Source organism: Rhamphochromis longiceps, linkage group LG15, assembly GCF_057381845.1.
Source record: "Rhamphochromis longiceps isolate RC_006_pf linkage group LG15, R_longiceps_female_GT1.1, whole genome shotgun sequence".
NCBI lineage: Eukaryota > Metazoa > Chordata > Actinopteri > Cichliformes > Cichlidae > Rhamphochromis > Rhamphochromis longiceps.
The window spans coordinates 16,460,863-16,473,125 of record NC_140571.1 but is presented as its reverse complement, the minus strand read 5'-3'; the positions used below and the strand labels follow the sequence as shown (position 1 = coordinate 16,473,125).

At 38.1% G+C, this 12,263-nt stretch overlaps 1 protein-coding gene across 9 annotated transcripts in view; it reads left to right on the top strand.

Annotated features, from left to right (window-relative positions):
• The window catches only part of ptprk (protein tyrosine phosphatase receptor type K), a 106,609-nt gene that overhangs the window by 72,580 nt on the left and 21,766 nt on the right, over positions 1–12,263 (top strand). For all 9 annotated transcript variants that reach the window (XM_085382849.1, XM_085382855.1, XM_085382853.1 and 6 more), the window contains 10 exons: positions 2,567–2,749; positions 3,549–3,668; positions 3,946–4,055; positions 4,165–4,366; positions 4,477–4,582; positions 4,723–4,795; positions 4,997–5,119; positions 5,447–5,521; positions 5,704–5,740; positions 11,438–11,573. In XM_085382849.1, the coding sequence (XP_085238975.1) occupies positions 2,567–2,749; positions 3,549–3,668; positions 3,946–4,055; positions 4,165–4,366; positions 4,477–4,582; positions 4,723–4,795; positions 4,997–5,119; positions 5,447–5,521; positions 5,704–5,740; positions 11,438–11,573 (1,165 nt within the window). The remainder of the gene's footprint in view (positions 1–2,566; positions 2,750–3,548; positions 3,669–3,945; positions 4,056–4,164; positions 4,367–4,476; positions 4,583–4,722; positions 4,796–4,996; positions 5,120–5,446; positions 5,522–5,703; positions 5,741–11,437; positions 11,574–12,263) is intronic.

Here is a 12,263-nt window from a genome sequence, read left to right as displayed (position 1 = left end):
AAAGACACATAAATTTGTTTACACATTCACATTGTGGGGAACCACCTCCCATTTGGGGACACAAAGTCCCAGTATAATAAATCTTGAAATTATAGGGCCTAATGTTAGGGTTGGGTAACTGGTTATGATGGTAGGTTAGGGCAAGTCTCCAGGAAATGAATGTAATGCCCCCTGAAGTGATGGAAATATGACACTGTGTGCATGTGTGTTTGTGTGACAGGCAGCCAGTCATATATTTTGTTTTAATTCCACGTGGAAGACTGTCTTACTGTGAAGCAGTGTTAGCATCAAGAGACCCTGAAATCAATGTAATTTATTACACTGCCCTAACTGTGAGCATGTGTGTGCGTGTGTCTATGCACCTGTGTGTCATAATAGCTTGTTTTATAGTGAGGATCACAACTATTGATTTGAACAGGGAGAGAGACACACAGAGAAGAGAATGAGACAAGTGAGGAAGACAGCGAAACAAAGCGAGAGACAGGCAGAGAAACCAGTGGTCTCTGTCTTGCTCTATTTAAATGTCAACCATCCAATAACAGGTTGAAGCAAAAATGAAATGCTCCGACCCCTCAGCTATTAACACACACGCTGTTCAGCAATAATATTTTCTCAGCAGACAATTACCTGCACAGCCTTTCTTCCCCTGTGTCTTCTTCTATTCCTCATTTTCTGTCCATCTGTTTGTCACATTATTAGTGACATATTTATGTTTAGAGGATTACGCAAACATTAGCATGACTGCATTTTGTGTTGTTGAGTGTATGTAAGAGTTGTGTGTTTGTCCTTGACAATGAATTGTTATTATGAGAAGTTTTACTGAGATGAACACACACGCACACACAAACACACCTATAAATGCTCTGCCCAGATTTAATCTTGATTCAGTCACAATCTAAAGTGTGAGTGGGTGTGTGTGTGTGTGTAGGTGCCTGTGAGCTTCCGTGCATGTGTGTGTGTGTGAGTGACAGGCAGATAATGGGTTGTCAGAAGAAGCGACAAGTTTGTGTCCTTGTGTAGTCTCCTCTGAAAGAGGAAGACCCAGGGAAAAACACAGAGCAAGACAAGGAGGGGTTGGGGAGAGACGTGCGTCTCTATTTAAGGTGAGCCGTTTTTATTAAAAAATCTTGGGAGGACATAAGGAATCAGGTGGGTTACAGCTAGACTGGATAAAAGAGGAATAAAACATCAACAGGTGATAGACTTATCAACGTGAATTCAATTTTTGACGAAGAACAAAGCTTTTCATTAAGTTTGTCTTTGTTTCCCAGTAATGTATTTCACTCTGGCGATGTCAAAGACCAATGCATCCAATCAATATCAGAGTTAATCAAGGCATTTCTTAAGTATTGGAAGTACTGAGCCTGATTAGAAAGATAATTTTGATTATAACATCGAGAACTTTTTAAACTGATTAAAATATCCAGAACAGAAAGTCCCTGAATTTACCAAATTAATCAAAAATAGCAAGCATTTGGATAAGATACTTGAAGAGTGTTGCAACATGGAAGTGTACTGTATTTCACCGCCTTTCTCAAGTGGTTGACCCATTAGGATTAAAAGTCTATTTATATAATAAATTATTAGTAATAAATAAATTATTAGTGACATATTATTAGTGATTTAGATCTATGGCAATGTGCCTGAGGATACACCAAGCTGCTAGCTATATTGTGCTTCAGTTCAAAAATATTTATCATGCTTTACTCTGGAAGATGGTAGAGTGGCAGAGGCATTTCAATAGACTGTTACATCCTCTGGAATCTGCCTTGACTGATGGATATCTTCTCTAGTTAGAAGGAGAAATAACTCTTTGACAGCAATTGGTGGCGCTTAAAGATATTACCTTACTTCTGTTTTCCAAAGGAAAGCAATATCTTGTGGATTGATAGCCACATAGCTTGAATGCTATTTCCTGTATCTGAGGTAGGCTTTTAAGGTGAATGCAGCAGAAAGCAGGTAGAAATATATGTATTTAAATGTACTCCCTGGCATATATATAGTGGACTCACAGGCAGGACTCTTGCATGCAGAATGTAGAGGAGGAATAGCACAGCCTTGTGATTATAGTCTCTTCTGTGGCTGTGTGTGTGTGTGTGTGTGTGTGTGTGTGTGTGTGTGTGTGTGTGTGTGTGTGTGTGTGTGTGTGTGTGTGTGTGTGTGTGTGTGTGTGGGCACTGTGGGATTATTGATCCAGCTAAATGAGCCAGTTAAGGTAATTAAAGCCCTGGGCACCGAGGAGGGAAAGTTGATTATATTGACAATAACAGTCTGAATACACATAAAAGACAGAAAAAAACGACGTGTCCTTATGGAAGCTATTGCTTTTGAGAAATAGTTGATTGACAAGGGTGGTGAAGAAATAGGTTTTTGTAAAGTCCAGTGAGGAAAAATGTTGACACAGAGCTCTTGGTCATTTTGGCAACATAGTTACTTCATGGAAATGCAGTAGTTCAAAAGCTTCCTCAAATGTTGGATGCAATTAGAGTGTTGCAGTATCGGAAAAAATATAGATCTATATCAACATGTATAGATCACAGATCTTCTTTCTTCTCTTATTTTGTAGAACCTATGCGAACTCCTAAAAGGCTGAAGATTGCTGAGACCAGGTCGCGTTTGATCGCAGTGGACTGGGAATCGCTGGGTTACAACATCACCCGCTGTCACACCTTTAACGTTACCATCTGTTACCATTACATGACTGCCAACGATCGTAGCAAAGCTGACTGTTTGGACATGGACCCTAAAGGTACTACTTACTTTTCTTCCTACCTTAAAGGTGCTACCGTACTGTGCTACTGACATTGATGCAGGATTTGAAGTCGTGGTGTTTTCTAGTGTTACATTGCTTTTTATTCATTGTGACATGGGTAAAGAAGTACAAAAAGACTTGATAAAGTAACAACCCTAAAAGTGCTGAAATTTAGTATAATAAAAAGGTGTCTGCTTTCAGCGAGATTTCAAATTTGAGTGGATCATTTATTCACAGTGAGCTTGACACTAGTATTGACAACCACTTCATTTTGAAGCCAGACATAATATCAGAAGCACTGATGTTGAAGAATATTGGAATGGACATAGGTTGTAGGTACAGTAGTTGGAATCATTCCCTGAAAAGTGAATAATTAATTATTGGTTGAAGTCATGTCTCTCATACACTCAGTTTGACCTGCTCAGCTATTGATCCGTTAGTCAATAAATGTAGTAGCTGACTGACAGAAATGTGATAGCCAATATTTACATAATCAATTACATATTTAGGTTCAAGACAGATGACAACAGCTCTCTTGTTCCTTCGTTTGAAATATAAGGCTTTACAGTGAAAGCAAACAAGTGGTAAACTGCCTTTAGCTCTCACACTATTACCGGTACTCACACCTAACAATACATTTAAAAACACTAAGTTCTGATTTTACATTACATAGACCATTATAAAATCAGCAGCAGATTACTGAGTGAGAAAAATTGGTTTTGATCCTAAATACATTGCAAATGTTATGACATTTTACTCTGCAGTGTGTTTATGTTGACCCCATTTTTGTTCTTAGCACCACGCCACCTGGTGGGGAACCTGCCGCCCTACACCAACGTCAGCCTGAAAATGATTCTCACTAATCCGGAGGGACGGAAAGAGAGTGATGAGACCATCATACAAACCGATGAAGATGGTACGATACACATATCACACCTTTTTTTTATTCTTTTCCCCATTTCAAATGTTTTTATCCATTTTATGTATTTTTTTATGAAGCAAACTTTTCAATAAGGGATGGAGTTTTGTACAAAGGGTGTTTTTAGTATCTGTAACTCGTTTCTGCATGTGTTGGGAATGTCACTGCTGCCTGTTCTCAATCTGTGTATTTCTGTTTAGCAGTTGGTTTCTCATTTGCAGAACATTATACTGTTGATTTTATTAGAACTGCATGAATTTATGTGTGTTAACAGTTCCTGGTCCAGTTCCCAGTCAGTCACTTAAAGCTACTCCATCTGAAGAAACAATAAGTCTTTCCTGGAAGGAACCAACGGAACCCAATGGAGTCATTATACAGTATGAGGTACTATCATTAGCAGCTGTTGTAGAGGCCAAACTTAACACAGCAATCCTTTGGAAAAATATAAACAAATAAAAAAAAAAATGGTTTCGCTTTCTCTACTCCAACTCAGATCAGCTACAGTGGCGTGCATTCGTTTGACCCTTCGGTGCCTCTGCAACGACCAGGGCTCACAGTGTCACTGCCTTCAAACGCCTCCCATCACATGTTTTCTCAGCTCCACCCAGGTGTCACATACCAGCTGTCTATACGAGCATCGACCTCTAAAGGGTTTGGTCCTGCAACCACGCTCAATGTGACAACTAATATTTCAGGTGGAAAAAATACATTTTAATATGTGCTGTTGACTCAAAATTTTTTAATATCACATTTAGACAGCAAGAGGTTAGAGCTACACTTATGCAGCCTCATATTCTCTTTTCAGCTCCGACAATAGACGAGTACGATGGTCAAGAGGCCTTCCTGAATGAAACTGCAACAACTATCACTGTCCTGCTCAAACCTGCCCAGGCTAAGGGAGCACCCATAAGGTACAGCACTTCTGTTATCTGTTAAACTGGATAGATCACATGACAAAAGCAGTCAAAGGCTTTTCACTAATCATGTGTGTGTTAGTAAAATAACAACAACCAAAATTACATCTGTACTCATATTGTCTCTATGTCTACAGTGCGTACCAGATTGTGGTGGAAGAAGTGAATCCTCAGCGGACACGCCGTCAGGCTTCGTCTGACTGTTATCAGGTGGTTATTAATCCTTTTTACGTATGTTTGAAAACCCATGCCCCTTTTACAGCTTTTCTTATAAGCGTAAATGGTTGAAGTTGAATAAAAAATAACAATAAATTTCCATTAATGGGCTTTGTTGACTCTGCTATTAAAATACCTCTTTTTATTTACATTTAATTGAAGTTACATTTATAGACGTATCTTCATCTTCTCCAGGTCCCAGTTTCTTACCACAGTGCATCTAGCGGTGGATCCCCTTATTATTATGCTGCCCAGTTGTCCCCCAGCAGCCTGCCTGAACCACTTCCCTTTACTGTGGGAGACAACAAGACGTATCAGGCAAGTCTTTAATCTGAACAAAACCGTATGTATGTAATGCCTTGAAAAGATGTGTTTATCAAAAATTCTGAAATACAGAAGTAAATGGCAGCACAACACATTCACTGGAGCTAGAAGGCAGTTGCTGTTATGCAGGAGGTTTTATTTTTAAAAACGATACGACTTAAAGTTCATAGAAATTGTATGCAATACTTTTTAAAGGCTACATAATTTGAATGTTTACATATCGATATCCTTCTCAGCCAAGTGTAAAAGTAAAATTGCTTGTTGTAAATCTGTAAATGTATCGTAGACATGTGTGAACTGATCCTTCTTTCTTTTCCTCAGGGTTTCTGGAATCCACCTCTGGCTCCAAGGAAGAACTACAACATTTATCTTCAAGCTGTCAGCAGTACAGAGAGGGTAGGCTGTGTATTTAATTTTTTTGAATGAGGTTCAAAAAGGCGCACTCATAGACTTACATTATGTTGCAGCTTCTGTACACTCATTATGTACAGTATTTAATATTAAACGCTAAGAGCAAGGTTCGTGTTGTAGTGTGTTAGTGGAACTAAGGTTTCTTCCTTCTGTCTTTTTTTCCACAGGAAACAAAGACACAGTGTCTGAGGCTGGCAGCTAAACGTAAGAACCCATTTGACCTTAACAGTATCTTAATTTAACTCTTAGGAACAGCTTCAATGCTAAAAATATTTTCAAAATATTTTGTCAAAAAAAGACAAAAAAAATCCTGCAACTCCTGGGCAGAAGAAAGTTGGCCTAAAAAGAGGGTGGTCTTTAAGGAATAGGAGCTTCAGCTCTACTTAGCTGATGTCATCGCATCAGAATAGTTCATACTGCAGTGTAAGAACAGACGAACTAAGGGGATATGCCAGGTCCCAGCATTAGAGAAATGTGGAATATTTGGATTTCGAACAATGTAATGTTGGTGTAGTAGAGTCCAAGAGTAAAGTGTTGGAGTGTAATAGGTCCCCTTCAAGGGTTTGGCATAAATCTAAGGGGAATGCAGCTCTTGCAGCTCTGCTATTTTGTTCTATCCTCCTCCCACCAGACAAGCACGGACCCATTCACATACTTCTTACACTTCTGTTTTAAAGTGAGTCATTGCTGACTTTGGAATTCACATGGAATTAAAATCCCACTTTCCCAGCTGAAAATACTCACATGAGTCCAATGAAGCTCTTATTCCCATTACATAGTTTTTTTTGTTTTTTAAACTACTCTGATCTGATCTAAAGGGACCAGCTGTGAATGGCCAAAGTCTCTTGTTACAAGCCAGCCTTTATAGAGAGTGAAATCGGAGTGGAGGGGAGGTGCACGAATTTATTTCCCACAATATGCTAAAAGGTTTCTTTGGTCCAATGATACCAAAAAAATTTGCTTATTCCAGCCTTAATCAGTTTATTATTGTGTTTTTCCTCTGGTCTGCCCTTTATTCCCATGGAGGTTTGTCAAATGGAAATTGTTTCTGGTTTAAGAGCATTACAGAAAACAGTATTGCGCTTGTGCATGGCATTGAAAGAAATGTGTGTTGGTGCGCACTGAGTCTAAATGTCGGGTCTTTACCAGGTTTTTGCCATGTTAATAGATTATCAGATGGTTTTAAACGGTGTGGAGTTAATCCCCGGGCACTACACACATAAGCGCATGTGCACAAAAATGCACACACACTATTTTGAGGAAAGATTTTTAGAAATGCGGCTGATGGATCAGAGTTTATCTGTGTGGAGTAGGAATAAGGATAAACACATTATATTTTGAATGAAACTGACATCCTCACACTGTTGTGTAACCAGCAGAGTTGAGCTTCAAATGACTGCGCAGGCATTTCAGTGTTTATTCGACTTGTAATGTAGAACTACAAGGTAAAATTTAAATGAATACAAAATGTTCCCACTTTTGCTAAAACTATAACTGCCCTATAATTATTTCACACCAGTTTTTTCTTGTTTTTATGACAACACAAATGTAGTGATACAGCAATTTTAAGAGGAAATAATTATTAGTTCACTAATCTTCATTTTATTGCTTTATTAAAGATTAAAGCAGAACATAATTCCTTAAAGCATGGCAGAAACTTAGTAGTATTATTATTGTGTAGTTAAGGTGATGCTCTCAAGCAATTACAAGCTTCATTAATCTCCATAGATTATTCTAGTGTTTTTGTTATTTTGGTGTACTTTTTAATATCAGTATGAAAACTTGTGATAAGTAGAAGGTTTACATCAGATATCGCAGAAAACTAATAAGATCGGAAATAGAATCAGTTCATGAGTTACGTCCTTTTTCTTGCACAATGTGCATTATTGTAGCAAGAAAGCAAGGTGGAGTGTAATGCCTTTCTGAACTTCTCTTCTTTGACCTTCAAGTGCAGACACCTCATAAAGCTACTCAATAAAAGTGACATCATTTTGAGGACAATCAGCCTTAATGATCATAGAATGAATCATCATTGCTGGTTAAGTTAAGTTGATTAAGTATTTATATGTGGACCCATTGAGAGAGGGCATTCCAAACTAGCTCAGACTTTAAATTCTGTGGCGTGTGGTGCTTTTCCAAGTGTCAGGTTTATTAAAATTGGATTTCTTTGGAGTAAAATAAAAAATGCCTCTTCATCAAGAAAGCCCTACAAATAATACAAGTTCACTTTTGTTCTCCTTACGTCAAAGAGTACAGGGTGAGAAAGTTGTCTCATAGGTGGGACGTTTGCACACTAAAATAGGCAAAAATGTGTGAAATCACTAACTCTGCAGGGTCATATACTTCAAGAATTGCTGGTGGTTGCAGTTTCTTGAACAGGTGGTCACTCTGCCCAAAAGCTGCTAAAATAAAATGACACTGTCTTTCTAGCCTAGGGAGGTCTGAGTGAAGCCGAACGACTTTAGAGGGGATTTCAGATTTTTATAATAAGAGAGACCAACACACTAATGGATCGAGAGGTCAGACCACTGTGTCTTCTTTACTCTCTCCGTCTCTCTGCATGTGTGTTTATGTGCATTCAACCATGCATCCGGGAGGGAGGATTAAGTGATGGTGGTCATAGTAGGTCATTTGGGGTATTGTGTATTGTCATTCCTGCCGCAGGGCGTTTTGTGCGCCTGTGTGCAGGCAAGTTGTGAGTGTTAGTGTACTGACCTGAATCATTTTTACACACATTAAGAGCTTCCGCAGACATTATGAGGTTAGGCTGAGAACCCTTAAAGGATTATTGTTGTTGTTTTGGTGTGTCTTGTTTGGACATATTTTATCTGTGTGATCTTCTAATAGTCTCTTGGTTGGATAGTTATATGAAGTGAGACGTTCCATGTGGAAGTCATCTAAAATAAAGTTTGGCCTTCGTACATCAGCACTAAGATGATGAACAGATTTTGTAGCTACTCAGCAGTGCCCTTTATTTGCTGGTATAGAAGTGCAAAAAAAGAAAAATCACAAAATTAGAAAAAAAGACAATATAATGTCATTATGCCAAGCTGTGGTTAAGCTATATAAACAACATAAAACTTTACACTTAGTTTTCTGCATAATCAGTTTAAGCATTCTCTGTTTTCAAATATCTTGATTTTTACTTTTTACCATAAATAAACCTAGTAAGTATTGGCTGCATAGTAAAAGCTTGATTTATCTCATCCCTCTGCCCGGACAGAGAGCTGAGATAGAGGTATGCTGTTTCTGTTTGTTTGTTCATCTGTCAGCAAAATTACACAAAAACTACTAGTCCAAATTTCATAAAACATAACAGATGAAGGAAGAATCCATTACGTTTTGGTGCAGGTCTGGGTTGCTTTTTTTGATAATTGTGATGGAGGGAGGGCGTTGGCCTTGGCTCTTCTAGTCTTTCTGTGTGATGGAGCTCTGCTGCCCAGGCTCAAAAACTATTAAAATCACATTAGTGAGCAACAATGATCCCTCACTGCTTTGGGTATTTTATTTTATTTTGGATTGATCACACAAACACCATCCCGATGCTGTAAAAACTCACTGAAGCACCAAATAGGTATTTTTCCACCAATGAAAATAGACCTCAAAATAGACCCTATTTACTTTAGGTTGAGTGACATTAGGAATTAATTGGTTTGGTGCTAAGACTGATGTGGGGCTGTGGAAGTCAAGGCATTACTAAAAATGTTTTATTCTTGTGTGTTATTTTTATTATGTTGATAATGGAAGTGGGTTGTTGTTTGATGCATGTATTGCATTATGTTGAATTTTGTGCATATGTCACTGAGTTGGATTATTTGGATTATCATAAGACATGATAATGTTCTTACGCTGCAGTATGAACTGTTCTGATGACATCAACTAAGTAGAGCTTGGGAGCCTGAAAACAGATGCTCTCTGTCTTTCTGTTGACTTTCTGTCCATGATCAACAGCATTTAAGCCCTGCAGCCTACACTCCGCTTGAAACGTCACTGGTGAATTATTTTCCAAAACAGACAAAATCAGGGAGTTCAGTCAATTCTCTGAAGTCATCAGAAGCAGAAATGAGTTCGGCTACAAGCAATATATGGTGACATTGGTGCAGAAACACTGGACAGCTACAGTTAAATTGCATTTTAAAAGCATTTTCTAAAGAGACCGTGATGCCAAAGAGGCAGCAGAGAAGACACATAGACATTCAGTTGGTTATTTTCATTACTATAGTGTACATTTATAGGGATGTTTATTTTGAATGTTTGAATATTGCTGCTGGGAGTCAGATTTGATTGATGATTTAGTTCGGTGTAGTACGTTTGCCATCATGTATAATGCGACTAAATAAATGAGAAGCCGATGTCTGTGTAAGGTGAGTGTAAGGTGAGTGCTTTTAGCTCAGTTGACCCAGCTGGTATAGGCCATTGTCAGCTTCCACTGATTCTCTACCACTGCTTTTTTTACAGGATTGTATTTTTAAGTTCAACAAGAAATGCATCTCTTTTTATAGCCTTTTTTTTTTTGGTCTTGAATCGATTTTAAAACACCTGCTCTGAAAATGTTCAAATACAGTTCAAGCTGTAGAAGCAATCTCTTTGTTTCATTATTACATAGCAACCATATTAATGAAGAAATTTCTGTTGATTTAAGTACTTAAATATGCGACCCAGATTACCCCCAAAATGAAATATTTGATTATATTTACAGTTCGAATGACAGTTGCCATGGCATTTGTGCTAGCAGCTGTTTAACTTTTCTTTACAAGGCATATTTAGAGGCCTGATATTTGCCTGAACTTTAGCACAGGGATAATTGAACCTTAGTAATTAATCACCTAGATTTTGTCTGATGTGAAGGCAGCCTAAGAGAAAAACAACCATATTTCCTTAGATGGTATACGTTCCTAGCCTGAAGCGACGTGGGCTTTTTTAAATATGCCTTACAGTCAGTGCAACAGAGTAATAAGTTTAGAGATGTGACTAGGTTTGAAAAAGCTGTATATTCTTGGAAATCTTAAATGGTTGATCGTGTTATTTGGCTAGTTAATTCTTCAGAATGCTGTTTTGAAAACAAAAAGGAGCTTTTCACAAGAGTCCGAATTATAGTTATTTATATGTCCTTACTAAGATAACAAGTTGTTACTAAGATAATCTTGATTTGCTGTTAGACCAAGTTGTAGATTATTCATCTTATGCTCTGCCCAACTCCGCGCAGATCAGTGGGTTGTTGTGTTTGCGGGGTTCAATGTTGCCAACTGGGAGGTTTAAAAGAGTCCTCTGGTGGGCAAAATATGCAACATCGAAATTCATAACATAGGAGTCGTTGGCGCTTTTCTCCCCTCTTCTTTATTTTTTACCCCTCAGTCGTAAAAAGCTGACGAGGTACTATCATCACACCACCAGGTGGTTGGGTGGTCAGCATGGACATCCACGATGTAGGAGCTTCAAAGTGATACCACAGGTGTATCTGCTAAAAACCTCCAAAGAGTTTGAATATTAGTGAGCCTGACCACAACATTTTCGTTTTTAAAAACGTTTACTTCGGTGGAAACTAGACATTTTTTTAAACATATGTACCCCGGTCTCTAGGAAGAATATCAACTGGTCAGGAGCTGGTTAGCTAATAAACAGTTAAAAATAAACATACTTTTAATCTCTACTGTCCAGTAAACTCTAAAACTCTCTTTAAATACCGTTGCAATTTAAATTTTCCTTTTTTTGCAACATTTCGAGGTTTTATTTATTTATTTATTTCTCCTACAATTTGAAAACTCAGTTTTCCTTGAAACTTCCAGGAATGCACAAATAATCCCAAGTGTGTTCTTACTGGACAGTGATTTTAATGCTTTTTCCCTTTAGTAGTTACTGTGTTCCCATCTTGTTGATGTCTTTTGTCATCATCTTTCTTAGGTGCCACAGAGGAACCAGAAGTCATTCCCGACCCTGCTAAGCAGACGGATCGGGTGGTGAAAATCGCTGGAATTAGTGCTGGTGTTCTCGTTTTCATACTGCTGGTGCTGGTAGCCATTCTGCTGGTTAAGAAGAGGTGAGTGACAACTGCAAACAATACTCACTAAAGCAGCTCAATGAAGATTATTAAAGAGGGTAAATATTTACAAGACCAACATTGAATGCACACACCAACTTGCATGCGTGCACACACATACACACACAAATATGCTCTTAGTTCATTCTCTTGTTGTGTGTTGGTCCAGTATTTGCTGTAGTAACACCATCTTCCATCCATCCACCATAAATGTTGATCTCCCCTCAGAACCAGTTCAATCGCTTTCTGAAGTTTAATTTCCCACCAAATGGCTAAAGGCTTGTGAAAACCCCCCAAATGTTTTATGTTTAAAATATGCTGTCTTAGTTTTTGATGATCTGGTACAAGAAATGTCAGAGCTGAATGTATTGTGTTCTTGCACATTACAGCTGTTTTCTCAAGTGAAAGTAGGAAAAGGTAGAGTGAAAGAAAATGTCAATCAAAAGATCTTAAGTAAATATAAAATGAAATTATGTATCTGCTTTATCATAACCGCTTAAATGAACTCATCAAAATCATCAAAACAGTATCATGTTTGTCAGTTTAGAAGCAGCAAAGCTTAGGTCCGTTCTGCACAAAGGTGGAGATTTTGGTGAAGCAGGCTGAAGAAAAGATGCTTGCTGAAATGGTTTTGTGCATTTATAGTTGTGCTGTTATTTTAAGGGAAATGTAAACGGATTCATACAATAT